This window comes from Cebus imitator, unplaced genomic scaffold, assembly GCF_001604975.1.
Source record: "Cebus imitator isolate Cc_AM_T3 unplaced genomic scaffold, Cebus_imitator-1.0 Scaffold111, whole genome shotgun sequence".
Classification (NCBI taxonomy): Eukaryota; Metazoa; Chordata; class Mammalia; order Primates; family Cebidae; genus Cebus; species Cebus imitator.
This window is the reverse complement of record NW_016107426.1, coordinates 298223-313262: the sequence shown is the minus strand read 5'-3', so window position 1 is coordinate 313262 and position 15040 is coordinate 298223. Positions and strand designations below refer to the sequence as shown.

The window sequence follows — 15040 nt, the reverse complement described above, 5'->3', positions numbered from 1 at the left end:
TTTTGTATTTTTAGTAGAGATGGGGTTTCACCATGTTGACCAGGATGGTCTCGATCTCTTGACCTCGTGATCCACCCGCCTCGGCCTCCCAAAGTGCTGGGATTATAGGCGTGAGCCACTGCGCCCGGCCTTCACAGGGATATCTTAAATTGCTATTTATGAATTCTTGAAGGGAAACTGATGATTGCTTCCTTGTAATAGTAATCTTTATAATCATGGTCACCATTTTCTGAGCAGTTTTGTATAATAAGCACTCTGCTAAGGTGCTTCTCCTTTGTCCCATCACTTAATCCTCACATATATTTATTCCTATATAATACAGTGGTAGGAAATATTTATATATATATATATATATATATGGTATCTGACAGATATGTCATATATATATATATATATATATATATATATATATATGAAAGAAACACAGTATCTTGCCCAAAATCACATGACAATTAAGTGGCAAAGCGGATTTGAACCAGGCTGTTTGATTTGAGCGTTAACTCTCTTCACCACCATGCAGTATTACTTTTGACATTTACTGACTGCAAAAATGAAGAGCCATATTACATGTTTGTGTTGGCATTATTTACTGTTCCTCCTATGCTAAATAATTAAATCAGTGTTACCTTTTACACAGTAACTGTCTTCAAAGGATTCAAAGATTGAATTCTTACAATGCCCCAGAGCCAGCATGAATGAGAAGAGAGACTTGCTCAAAATAACTCGATTAACTTCTCCCAAATTCTGGTCTCCGATAATATAGGTAGGAAAAGAGGTGACCGATACGCTTTCACCCAGCTTCCCTGCAGCGGTGAGACACGACAGCATTTTGCTAAGACCTTGACCACGTGTTTTTGTTGCAGGAGGGTGAGACGTGACAGCATTTTGCTAACATCTTGACCACCTGTTTTTGTTGCAGGAGGCCGAGGGGAGGACGGTGCCCCCATCATCACGTTCCCTGAGTTTTCAGGATTCAGACACATCCCAGATGAAGACTTCCTGAATGTCATGACCTACCTGACCAGCATCCCCAGGTGAGCTGAGCGCAGTGTTCGCCGCCGCCTTAGGCACTGGCTGTATTCCACACTTCCTATGCGGCAGGGCTGGGTTGAGACAGACTTCCATGCGCACAGCTTGCCCTGGTGTGTATAATGACTCAGCTGGCTTCTGTCACCTGTCAGTCACGAACAGGGATGTGGGAAGGGCCTGGAAAACAATGAAAAACAGTCTCCGTTTTGACTATGTCATGCACACAGGAGGGACAGAATAAACACTGCCGAGTGGAGGGAAAGCTGATGGAGCAGCTGTGCTGCCTTTTTCCTTCGCTATTGCGTTTTGGTTTTTATTTTTGAGATGGAGTCTTGCTCTGTTGCCCAGGCTGCAGTGCAGTGGCATGGTCTTGGCTCACTGCAACCTTTGCCTCCTGGGTTCAAGCAATTTCCAGCTAAATTTTGTTTTTTTTTTTGTTTAGTAGAGATGGGGTTTCACCATGTTGGCCAGGCTGGTCTCGAACTCCTGACCTCAAGTGATCCGCCTGTCTCAGCCTCCCAAAGTGTTAGGATTACAGGCCTGAGCCACCACGGCCAGCCTATAGGCTCCTGCTTTACCTACAGGTTATTCTGGCTTCCTGGGTTGTGTTGTCTAGCACACATGACCCTTGTTTAAGGAGTCCCAATTGTGTCAGGAATCATTCATCTCTCCTAAATAAGAAAATTAGGGGCAGATTTTGTCATTGTCATTGTCAGATGGAGAAACTAAGGCACAGAGCAAGGACTCTGCAAAGCCGGGGAGACAGCTGTGATGGTAGCTGAGCCCATGATAGAAATGCTTTCCAGCATCTGCTCCTTTCACCCCTCCAGCCTCACCTCTTTATGCCGCTGGAGTCAGGACACACCCAGGTCTTCAGCGGGACAGACTGTGGGCAGAGTCCACACTGGTCACCACATTTCACAGACAGGGGCAGAGTGGGGTCCAAACCCCGTCCTCAGGCAGTGCTGTGTCCACTCTCTAGCAGAGAAGACTCGGTTGGGAAAGGCTTTTCCTGCATGGGTTTGCGTTGCCGATGACCCCCCGCCCCGACTGTGGTGTGGTTTAGAATGCACGCAGTGGCCAGGCGTCTGGCACTTTGTCCGCTTTCCATCTGCCGTATATGATTTAGAGGTAAACAGCAGCTCTGTGGCTGGGAGGCCACCTGGAGCCTGATACCACGTGTGGGGTTAGGAAGTTGATTGCTTGAACCAAACCCACTTGAAAAATAAGTTTTTTCTTTTGCACCTTTTTCTTTCATCCATCTTATTTCTTCAGAGAGGGTTTTGGATTTATTTTTAATGCATTTCTTCAAAATTAGGACTTAAAAAAATTTCACCGATTTCCCCCTGTCCCCTCCCTTTCACCACCATATGACATGCACCAATGTGGCTTTGAGAATGTGGGACTCCTTTGTTGCTGTGAGGGAGAGAGCGTACCTGCCTCGTGGCTTTGCTCGGGTGTTTCTCTGTGGGACACCTCTGTCCCCTTCTAGGCCTGATTCCTACACATTCATCAGCCCTCAGCTCTGACCTCACCTCTGATGAAACCTTCCCTCACCCCAGTTCTGCTTTCAAAGAATCTTTTTTCCATTTCCACAAAACCCCAAGCTTTGCCTTTGTCTATGGAAATAATTTGTCTGTGGAAATTATTTCTGCCTCTCCCATTAGACTGTGAACTTCTTAAGAGGGCGCTTTGCTTTTCTTTTTCTTTTTAAAACTCTCCAGCCCTAGCACAGTGCCCAGCTCATGGTTGGTTTTCAAAGTAATGTTGGTGGAGTTTCCAGTTTTGATAATGATTCCTTCCAAATGGTATTTGTTGTAGGGTGATGAAGGGGTTAAAATATGCCATTCTGTACTATACAACCATAAAAAAGAATGAGTTCATGTCCTTTGCAGGGACATGTATGAAGCCGGAAACCATCATCCTCAGTGAACTAACACAGGAGCAGAAAACCAAACACCACATGTTCTCACTCATAAGTGGGAATTGAACCATGAGAACTCATGGACTCAGGGAGGGGAACATCACACACCAGGGCCTGTCTAGGGGTGCGGGGCAAGGGGAGGGAGAGCATTAGGACAAATGCCTAATGCATGTTGGGGTTAAAACCTAGGTGACGGGTTGATAGATGCAGCAAACCACCGCAGCATGTGTATACATAGGTAACACACCTGCACATTCTGCACATGTATCCCAGAACTTAAAGTAATATTTTTAAAAATGCCATTCTGGCATATTGACTATTTAAGTTAAAAGCACTTGAAACACAGGAGGTACAAGACGATCACTTTGACCTTTGTGCTGCTTCTTAAGAGCAGAAGATGGAATTCCCATGTGAAAGCCACTCTCGGCACTAGAAGGAAAGGTAACATCCTTATCTTCGAAGAGAAGCTGAAATAGAATATTGCACAGACCTTGTTAGAAACTTATTTTTTAAGCTTCCCCACATAATTTAGTCACATGTTCATAGTTTACTATTCTTTGTTCAATCCAATATATAAGTAACTGACCCTCACTGATCCTTTGGGTCTTCATTTCTTTATGAGGGTTCTTGTGCCGTGTAAAACATTTATGAATACATTTCTGTGCTTTTCCATGCCAATCTGTGTTTTGTCAGTTGAAATCTTGGACCCAACCAGGACCCTAAGACAGCAGAGGTGAAGGTTTTCCACTCCTACGGTGAGAAGGGGGGCCCTGACGGACAGGGGAACCCCAGCTCTTCATTCCTGCCTTCATCAACCTGGGTTTTAAGAAGTCGAACTTGAACACCCTCTTCAGCCCAGTTGCATTTTAGGAAAATGACCCCTCAGTTTAGCAACTATTTCTTCTGTGGGAGCGGCAGGGAAGAGGGTGAACAGGGACACAGAGAATAGGTGGAAGTGTCCCTGTCCCCATTCTCCTTATATTTGCTTTAAGTTCAATGTCTAGTTTTACTTAATCCCCAGGGATGCAGTCAAATGCTAAGTTAAATGGAGGATTTTCATCTTGCATTTGCAGCCTTTTCCAAATACACTGAAGACAGCCCCGGGAGCGCCCCCCGCCGTCCCCCCGCCCCCCCGACCGTGTGGCGAGAAGCAGGGAGGGGCAGCACCCCTGTCTCACAGGTGGAGGCCAGGAGAGCAAACAGGGGCTTCTGTTTCGGATTTCTTTGTTCCAGCGTAGGCTCCTTGTACAATTGCTGGGGACCTGGGGAGTGTCTTCCTTTCCTGGAATGCTGTTTGTCTCCTGGAAAGAGCGGCTGTCTGGCCAGTTGCTCCCCTCTCTTCGGGTTTTTGCTCACACTGCTTGCTGCTTCTCCCCTTGTTCCTTTCCACAAAAAGTGGAGACAAAGGGCGGGGGAACTTGACCTGGACCTTGACGTCGAATTTCCATTTCAGAATCCAAAGAATGAAACCACCCTGGTTTGTTTTGTGACTCCTGTTTATCACGATTTGCATCTTTTTGTATGTCATGTGATTATCCGGGACCAGAGTCCTTCCAAGTTGCAAAGTGTTTTGTTTTGTTTTTTGAGACAGAGTTTGCTCTTGTTGCCCAGGCTGGAGTGGCACAATCTCAGCTCACCACAACCTCTGCCTCCTGGGTTGAAGTGATTCTCCTTCCTCAGCCTCCTGAGTAGCTGGGATTACAGACATGCACCACCATGCTCAGGTAATTTTGTATTTTTAATAGAGATGGGGTTTCTCCATGTTGGTCAGGCTGGTCTCAAACTCCCGACCTCAGGTGATCCTCCTGTCTCAGCCTCCCAAAGTGCTGGGATTACAGGCGTGAACCACTGCACCCAGCCCTGCAGAATGTTTTACAGACAGGTGGCAGAGGGCTCATGGTTGAAATAAAAGAGAATTGATCCACTAGAAGAGGAAAATGGCAGGATGCTTGGGTTAGGGAAAGTTATCACTGTGCCTGAAATTAATTAGGATCTCTCTCGTTGTGAGTGGGTTTGGCAGGTGCAGAAAGGCTTCCCAGAGTAACTCACTGTTCAGCAGACCTCTCCGAGAACCCGCAGCATTAGGACACTGTATACAACGCTGTAAGGGACTGAAAACCTCAAGACAATGTCTCAGACTGCAGGAAACTCATCACGTGACTCTGTTATCAATGTTCTGTGAAATGTGTAAATAAAGTGCTATAGGAGCTCAGAAGACAAAGTCACGTCGGACGGGGAAAAAAAGGAAAACTTTGGTAATAAAATTGTTACCAGGAAAAGGGGGTTTCAATCCAGACCGTAAGAGAAGGTTCTTGGATCTTGTGTGGGAAAGAAGCCAAGGCGAGTCACAAAATGCAGTGAAAGAAGCAAGCTTATTAGAAGCTATTCTGTTACAGAGTCGGGCGCCCTCAGAAAGCAAGAAGAGGAATGTATCCTCTTTAAGTTTTTCTTTTCTTTTTTTGAGGCGGAGTCTCGCACTGTCACCCAGGCTGGAGTGCAATGCCGAGATCTCGGCTCACTGCAACCTCTGCCCCCCTAACCCGGATTCAAGCGATTTTCCTGCTTCAGCCTCCCAAGTAGCTGAGATTACAGGCATCCGCCACCACTCCTGGCTAATATTTTGTATTTTTAGTAGAAACTGGGTTTCACTATGTTGGCCAGGCTTGTCTTGAACTCCTGACTTTGTGATCTGCCCGCCTCAGCCTTCCAAAGTGCTGGGATTACAGGTGTGAGCCACTGCGCCTGGTTCTCTTTAAGTTTTTCTTATATAGGAGTCTTGTCTATATAAAGATTAAACTAAGCTGTGCCTATGTGCAGATGGCGGGACAGCGTATAACTGGGTATCCCAGGTTCTTGGCCTCTCCTGCTCTAGGAGTGGGGGAAGAGGCCTTGGAGGTGCGGTGGGCTTGTTCAAGTAAATATTGGACCCAGAGAGTTTTGCAGAAAGCAATTTATTAGGCAGAGAGAGAAGTAGAGAGAGAGAGAGAGAGAACTAGCGAGCTCCCATGGTGTCGTGGGAGGGGATCTGGAGATGGAGTCCGCACACGTGAGGGGAAGGGGGACTTTTAATATGGGAGTTACTCACGCCCCATTCAAGTTCTTGTCCCATGAGAGAAGTTCCTTCAAACTTCTGCTGGAGTGATTGCTCTTTGACCTTGATATCCAGTTGGCTGCCCGGCCCACAAGTGTGACAAAACTTATTATGCTATTGGTTTAAAGAAAACTGTCCTTGGCCGGGCGCCGTGGCTCACGCCTGTAATCCCAGCACTTTGGGAGGCCGAGGCCGGTGGATCATGAGGTCAAGAGATCGAGACCATCCTGGTCAACATGGTGAAACCCCGTCTCTACTAAAACTACAAAACATTAGCTGGGCATGGTGGTGCGTGCCTGTAATCCCAGCTACTCAGGAGGCTGAGGCAGGAGAATTGCCTGAACCCAGGAGGCGGAGGTTGCGGTGAGCCGAGATCGCGCCATTGCACTCCAGCCTGGGTAACAAGAGCGAAACTCTGTCTCAAAAAAAAAAAAAAAAAGAAAAAGAAAACTGTCCTTGACATTTTAGTGTGTGAGTACATCAAAGCATAACTACAATTTTTTGAAAACATATTGTTAAGATATTGGGACACCTGGACTTCCTGTTGTTGTAGGAATGTCCTGGCAGGTGTCCTTAGGCTGTTTTCTCAGCTACAAACATCCTATGACCATGGGTCATGGTTGGCAAGGAGCGTGCCTTGCTAGGCTCAAGCGGGAGCTGAATTTAAAATAGTGTCACCATTGTTCTCCTAGGCTCCGGCCTCCCTAACAAAATATCCTTAAGGATGGTACAGTTTCTGCAGATAGATATAGAAGGGGGCATTCCAGAGAGAGAATAGGATAGTGTTGAAGAGCTTTGAACACAGCCCACACCTGGATTGAAATCCCCATCTTATTGCTTTGCTCTCTAGCTAGATGATCTCGGGCAAATGACCTGGCTTCTATTTCTATTTAATGCAGGGTCTGAAGTTTTCAACAGAGCATATTTGGGGAATTACAGAGCATCCCGGTTGACCAACAGAGTGAGGCTACGTTTCAGACGGTCTCACTATGTTGCCCAGGCTGGAGTGCAGTGGCCTGATCTCGGCTCCCTGCATCCTCCATCTCCCAGGTTCAAGAGATTCTCCTGCCCCAGCCTCCCGAGTAGCTGCAATTATAGGCATGTACCACCATGCCCGGCTAATTTTTGTATTTTTAGTAGACACTGGGTTTCACCGTGTTGGCAAGGCTGGGATTGTTTCTATTTCTAAAGGACTTCTCTTTTCTTTTCTTTAGAGGCAGAGTCTCACCATGTTGCCCAGGCTGGAGTGCAGTGGCTATTCGTAGGCATGATCCCACTACTGATTGGACAGAGTTTTGACCTGCTCTGTTTCCAGCCTGGGCCTGTTCACCCCTCCTTAGGCAACCTAAAGGACTTTTTTATACTGACTCTGTTGAGGGACCTATTTAAGTTGGCAGAATTTTTCTACATTCATTTTCTTCACATACACTGTGAATAGTCTTTGGAATTAGTTGTGTCTTCTTTTATGATAAGTGGCCTAAAATGCGGCCTGATATTTGTACTCTAGGAAGGAACAGGAGAACAGTGTTATTACTTGGCCTGTGAATTGTGATGAGACTTACTCCTTTGTGTTGAAAGACTCAGTGGGATTATAACAACTTCTCAGCTTTAGAAACCAGCCTCACCAGAGAAGTGAGGGCAATCTGGGCCTCTTACTGTTATGAAGTGTGAAGGGAGAATAAATCTTGGAACCCCCAAATCATTAAGCCAAATGGAAGTCAAGCTGGGAAGTGCATCAGGCAAACCTTCCTCCCATTTTATTTCTAAATAAGGTAGCTACAAAGATTAAAAAACCATATACCTCCCTCACAATTTGCCCATGAAAGAATTCCTTGAGGACAAAAGACAGACAGAACTCAGAGTCACCCTTCTGCTCATGTGAGGCAAACGCCTTTATGATTGCTTCCTCCGCCCTGTGGTTTCAGGAAGCCAAGCTGAGGCATAAGTGACTGTTCCTCCACCCTCTTCTCACATGTAAATTGTGCATTGCATAAAAGGCTAATCAGAGGCCCCGAGCGGTGGCTCACACCTGTAATCTAGCACTTTGGAAGGCTGAGGCGGGCAGATCACTTAAGTTCAGGAGTTTAAGACCAGCCTGGCCAACATGGTGAAACCCCATCTCTACTAAAAAAAAAAAATACAGAAATTAGCCAGACATGGTGGCACACGCTTGTAATCCCAGCTACTTTGGAGGCTGAGGCAGGAGAATTGCTTGGACCCAGGAGGCAGAGGTTGCAGTGAGCTGAGATCACACCACTGCACTACAGCCTGGGTGACACAGTGAGACTCNTTTTATTTTTTTATTTTTGTTTTTTTTATGATTTGGTGTCCTTAGAGACTGCCAAAATTTGCCAACGCCAACTATATTTCAGGTAGTCATGGCGGGGTATTGGGCTAATTTTTCAATTCAGTAGAGATGGGGTTTTGCCAAGTTTGCCAGCCTGGTCTCGAACTAATATCCCATTGTTTCAAAAAAAAAAAAAAGAGGCTAATCAGAGACCCAAAAGAATGCTTTTGTCTCTTATCTATCTGTGAACTGGAAGGCCTGCCCCCACCCCCAGCCTTTGCGTTGTCCTGCCTTTCTGGAATGACTAAGGTACAGCTTACGTGTATGGATTGATGTCTCATGTCTCCTTAAAATGTATGAAAGCAAGCTGTGCCTCGAGCACCTTGGGCACATGTTGCCAGGACCTCCTGAGGCTGTGTCATGGGTGCGACCTTCCCCTTGGCAGAATAAACTTTCTCAGCTGATGGAGATCTGTCTCATGGTTTTGGGTTCACAGAAGGCAATGGAAAATACTGTTTTCAAGTATTTAAACAGCACGAATGAGCAAAAGTGCTGCTTTGACGGAGTAGCTAGGTGGGGTGTTTTCCACTGGACTTGCTCCCAAAGCGTCAGGGAGATGAATTCATCCATCTGACTCGTAGGGATAGGAATCGAGAGTGCACAGCCATGTTGGCTATTGTGCTACCCAAGGAGGGTAGGTTTGCTTCGGAGCCCTCAGGGAGGGTACTTGAGAGGCTAGATTCTGGTCACCCAAGTGAAGCCTGGAATTAGAAGGCGCTCCATGGTTTATTATGAATAAATGGTGGTGCTGGCAAGTAAGTCTTACATGTCGTGGGCACATAAGTAAACTCTACAGAGGGCAGAAAACAAATTCAGTGCCAGGTTCCTGTCCTCCTCTCTTTGAAAACTAAGGGTCTGATATTACTTCTTGCCAGTAGAATGACCCTGTGTGTTTATGATGGCTTTTCTTTGTTCATTTGCCGAGTGATTGCTCTAGAACACCTCTGTGTGTATGATGGCTTTTCTTTATTCATTTGCCGAGTGATTGTTCTAGAACACCTCTGTGTGTATGATGGCTTTTCTTTGTTCATTTGCGAGGTGATTGTTCTAGAACACCTCTACTATGTCCTGCCTTTGTGTCATCTATTCTGTTCAGGTAGAAAACCCGCTTTCTATCTTTTGACATTTCAATTTCAGTTTCTTCAGAAATTCAAAACACAACCTTTGCTTGAATGTATGAGTGCTAATAATTGTAAATATCTGGAATTTGGTCTTAGTGTTATTGTTTATGCAAGATTTTTCTTCTTGGTCACTTGGCGAGCCGGAGACCCCGGGCCAGCGATGCTCCAGGGTCGGCCATACTACTGAGCCCCAGCTCACCAGTGTTATAGCTTGTACCCACATCTGCCAGTTCCACATGGCAGTGTGGAAAACCAATTAGGAAAGGGTAGGTAAAATAGGTGAAGGGTGGGGATCCATCACAGGAAGGTGGGACAAATGGGAAGACAAGTTCTCAATCCAGTCTGAGGATTTAACTTGTAGCTTGGCTTTCAGGCTTTACGCTATCTTGGGCTTGGAGGTGGGGTTTCACCAGGGACCCACCCCTATCTGCCTAGGCATTTGGCTGCCACCTGCTGCACTCATTATCAATTATAAAGATGATAGCCACACACCATAACAACCAGGCTCCTCTCCTATTTCTTATGTGATATGGGTTGTTATGGGGATGGGGTAGTCTGAGGAACTGAGATGAAGCTGGAGACATTAGTGGGTGAGGGATTAGCTATAAAGTTTGGGAATGTTGCCTTTTTAAAATCAAACTTTGAGCGGGGTTTCACCGCATTGGCCAGGCTGGTCTCAAACTCCTGACCTCAAGTGATTTGCCCACCTTGGCCTTCCAAATGCTGGGATTACAGACGTGAGCCACCACACCTGGCCTGCTTTAGGCTTTTGGAGCCATCGTGTGTCTACCTCAACTACTGAACTCTGCTGTCGTGGCTCAGAAGCAACCACAGACAATACTTAAGTGACATGGCTGTGTTCCAGTTAAATTTTATTTAGAAAGATGAGAGTGGAGTGGATTTGGCAGATGGATGGTGGTTTGTTGGCCTGTGGTCTAGATTAATGGTTCTCATATGTCAGCACACAATAGAATCAGTTGGAGGACTTTCTGGACACACATTTCTGGTCCCACCCTGAGATTTCTGATTCAGTAAGTCTAGGGGTAGGGCCAAATAGTTGCATTTCAAACAAATTCCCCAGACCAGCTGATGCTGATGAAAGGACTTGTGTAAACTCACAAGCTGGTAAAGGAAAAACTTAGGGCTTGATTAGGATTTAGATTTTCTGGCCCCTGGCTCAGTGCTATTCCACCACATCATGCTGTTTTCAGATGATGTAATGGTGGTTAGCTCCATAATACTAACTAGTATATTTATGTCTGTTTTTCTTGATTCATCAACTTTAGACAGTATATTGTGTTTCTTTCCTGTGAAAAATGAGTTTTGCATATTATGATGCTTTCTTTCTCCTCACTCCCTCTCACTATCTAATTTTTCTTAGTTATATTTTTATTTTAGATCACCTATTGATCATCTAAATTGAAACAACATACTTCTTTTTGGTGCTGCAGCTACCTTAGATAGTATCTGTTGATTTTCTACCACATATTTCCATCTTTCTTTGTGCCCATCCTTCATGTTCTTCTATCTGTATGATGCTGCGAAGATTTAAAATGTATTTACATTTATTCTACAAGTAGATTTTTTTTTCTCTGACTATAGGTTGATTTTAAGTAATAGAAATCAGGAGGCCAGGCACAGTGGCTCACACCTTTAATTTTGCACTTTGGGAGGCCAAGGCAGCTAAATCACCTGAGGTCAGGAGTTTGAGACCAGCCCGGCCAACATGGTGAAACCCCGTCTCTGCTAAAAATACACACACACACACAACGAGGCATGGTGGCAGGCACCTGTAATCCCCAGCTACTTGGGAGGCTGAGGCAGGAGAATTGCTTGAACCCAGGAGGCAGGCGTTGCAGTGAGCGGAGAGTGCACCATTGCACTCCAGCCTGGGCAACAAGAACAAAACTGTGTCTCAAAAAAAAAAAAAAAAAAAAAGAAAGAAAAGAAAAATCAGTAAAATGCATTTATATGCATTCTGTGATATACATTATGTATACAGATTGGACCTCTCAAGTGGCAAATGTAACCCTATGTCATTAAACCTGTGTCACTGAAAGGAGGAGCTACAAAAGCTAACGTAAAATGGGTCCCCTCTTCTCACACCCCATCAGTTACTCAAAATCATGCCATAATTTAATTCATTTCAGATAATGACTTTTTTATGTGCATCTTCACCTGCCATTTCTAATTGCCCTTCTTTTTCCCTTATTTGCAGAAGTGGCATGCATCTTTATTGCATTGTTAATATCTCGTAGATTCTTTATTATAGAGTGTATAATGCGTACACTTGCTTCTTGAAGATATTCTTTTGAGGCCCTCTGGTCTGCTTTTATAATTCAGGGTTGTTGCTTGCTGTCTACGTTTGCTGCAAGCTATCAACCTGGGACTGTGTTTCATTGTGTCTCTGGGAAAGTCCCTTCGATTTTGGATTTCATTTTCACTGAAACTCTTAAAAATTATTTTTTCTTCCAAAAGCGTGTATGATAAATAAATCTTAACAGGACCTTGAACATTTGAAAATGGCTATATTTGTCCTCATACTTGATTAGTAGTTTGTCCGGGAATGGATTTTTTTATGATTGATCCGTTGATTTGTAGCATGTGGTGTTACTGATGTGCTAATCCTTCTCACAAAGGTCTGTCTGATTTCTTTACAGGTAAACTGTTTATCTCTCCTCACAGGAAACTTTTAGGGTTTTTTCGTTATGTGTTCTAGGTTTAAAATTTCCCATCTTTTTCTTTCTTTCTCCTGGGTCTTCAAATCTGAGTGAACTCTTTCTTAGGCTTAGAATTCTTTTTGCTATTGTTTCTTTGAGTATTTCTTCCCTCCAACTCTGTTTTCTGTTTCTATTTTTCATCTCTTTATCACTTTACTTTTTACTCGTATATATGTACTAAATTGTCTAACCATGTTTTTGTTTTTTTCTTCTATTGAGTTTTTGATTTTTATTTTTCTCTCAGTTTTTAAGAATTCTTTATGTAATTGGTATGTTAGCCCTTTATCTGTGATGTATATTGCATATATTTTTCTCTCACTTTTTAGTTTGTCCTTTGCCTTTGCTTAGGATGTTTTTTGTCATGAAAAATTTTTATGTCATTAAACGTACTGATTTTCTTTTATTGTATCTGAGTTTTGAGTCATTGTTAGAAAGCTTTCCTAAATCTAGGTTATAGAGTAATCCATCCAGGCTTTCTTGTAGTAAAGTATGCTTTCTGTTTCCACAGTCAGCTCTGATGAGATTGTTTATTTTTGCGACTGGTATGAAGTATAGAACCAAGTTTATCTTTCTCTAAATGGCTATTCAGTTATCTGAGCACCATTAATTTTAAAAGTCCATATTAGCCTGAGTGACTTGAGAATTAATTGATGTGTTCATCTGTTTGTAAATGAGCAACAAACTTTTAATGATAGAGAATTCAGGTTGTTTAATATCTGGTGAGATCAGTCACTTCTCCCATCCCTTAAGCTTTGCCTTCTTTTCTAGTGTTTTCCTAACTGATCTTTCCTGTTTTCTGTCTGTCTGTCTAGCTTCATAAAAAAAAAGAAAAGAAAAAAGCTTGTTGATCTTGTCATGGGACTGTGTCAATGTAGGGAAAAGTGAAATTTTTCTTGTGTTAAAATCATCCTATCAAGAAGTGTCTTTCTATTCAAGTCCACTTTTATGTCTTTCAGGAATGTTTACAATTTTTTTCTGGCATAGTTTTGTACTTTTATTGGTAAGTGTTTGATCTCTTGTTGCCGTTGTAAATGGGATCTATCCACTATTAATCCTTTAGTAATTTTACTTTTTCTACTACCTTTATTAAGTTTAGATATCAATGTTACACTTGCTTTATAAATAGTATTTTAAAGTCTTCTTTTATTTTTTAAAGCTCTGAAATAATTTTTGTGGCATTGAGACCATATATATATAGTCATTGATTTTGTAGAATTCCCCTCTGAAACCATTTAGGCCTTGATAACTTTCTCTTTCCTTTAAACTGGTCCTATTTAAGTTTTATATTTCTGATGAGGTTATTTTAAGTAACCTCATTAAGTTAATTTAAGTAATCTGTATTTTACTTAAATTAATTTAAGTAACCTGTATTTTCCTAGGAAATTATTTATATCTAAGTTTTCAAATTTATTTGCATAGAGGAGTGCAAAGTTGTTTCTTAGGGATTTTTAGTTTTTGTTTCAGTTCCTTTCGCCATTTCTTATTTTGTGTACCCTTCCTCTCTTTCTCGTTTTTCTTCTTAAGTTAGCTAGTGGGTGATTTAAAATTATTTTGTTAATTTTAAAAGTGGGACTTTGATTTACTAATTAGATCTATCTTTTTTCCATTCTTTATTCATTTCTGCCTTTATCATTAGTATGTCTTCCTTGCTCTTCCTTTTGGTTTGCTTCATTTTCTCTCATTTTTTGAGTTGATAATTTATTTTCATTCATTTATCTTGATGATTTAAATGTTTAAGTCTATGAATTTTCTCTAATGACTGCTTTAAGCAAACCCATAAATTCTGATATGTAGCGTTTTGTTTGTCATTACATTTTAGAAATTCGGAAATTTTGCTTTACATTTTCCCTTTACCAAAGAGTTATTTATAGTAAATTTTTAAAATTTTCAAGTGTTTTCTTTACATTGTGATCAATTTCTATGGATGTTCCATGCGTACTTTAGAAGATGGTGAATCCTCTTTATCAAAATGTGAAGCTTAAGACATAGTCATTGCATCTTCCTTATTGATTATGTGGCGTAGGTCTTTTATAACTTTATTGATATGTCGTCTGTTTGCTCTGTCTTGTGTTGAAAATAGTATATTAAAGTCTCCTATTTAAAGTGTATTTCTGCGGCATGGGAGCTGAGGTTCAAGTCATGCGTGGGTCCTCGGCAGTGGGTGAAGCGCGGCGCTGGGCTCCCGCCTCCGGGAAGTCCTGGCGAGGATGGGCCAGGGGGCCGGCGTGGCGGCCGGGGAGCGACTGAGGCCTGGGCCCGAGCGGGGCTCTTCGGCGTGGGCTGGGAGCCCCCCGGGCACGGCTGGCTTCGGGCTAAGGCGCTCGGCGGACCTGACGATGGCGTCGGGTCGGGGATCCCAGGACTGGGAAGGGCTCCCGGTGGTGACGCTGGAGGAGGACTGCGCCGGAGCCAGGAGCTGCCCGGCGCGACCCAGGGCCGAGCCGAGGCCCCCGCTTGCGCTGCAGGCAGTTCCGCTCCCAAGGCGCAGCCGCTCCCCGGGAAGCCCTCAGGCTCCAAGCGCTTTGCCGTGGGGGGCCTTGGCCTGAGAGGCGCCCGCAGGAGCGGACCTGGAGCTGCGGGGGCCGGAGCAGTTCCTGACCCTCTGCCCGGGCGACCACAGCGGGGCGCAGGGGCTGCACCCGGAGAGCGCGCACAGGCGGTGACCCTCGCGAGGATATGCAGAGACCGCGTGGGGGCCGAGACAGCAGAGACCGCGTGGGGGGCCGAGACAGCAGAGACCGCGTGGGGGGCCGAGACAGCAGAGACAGACAGCGTGGGGGGCCAAGACAGTGTGGGGGGCCAAGACAG

At 44.1% G+C, this 15040-nt stretch overlaps 1 protein-coding gene across 1 annotated transcript in view; it reads left to right on the top strand.

The window, feature by feature from the left end:
* Positions 1-15040, top strand: part of MCF2L2 (MCF.2 cell line derived transforming sequence-like 2) — a 235861-nt gene that overhangs the window by 52791 nt on the left and 168030 nt on the right. The window contains exon 5 of the mRNA XM_037741919.1: positions 920-1034. Coding sequence (XP_037597847.1) covers positions 920-1034 — 115 coding nt within the window. The remainder of the gene's footprint in view (positions 1-919; positions 1035-15040) is intronic.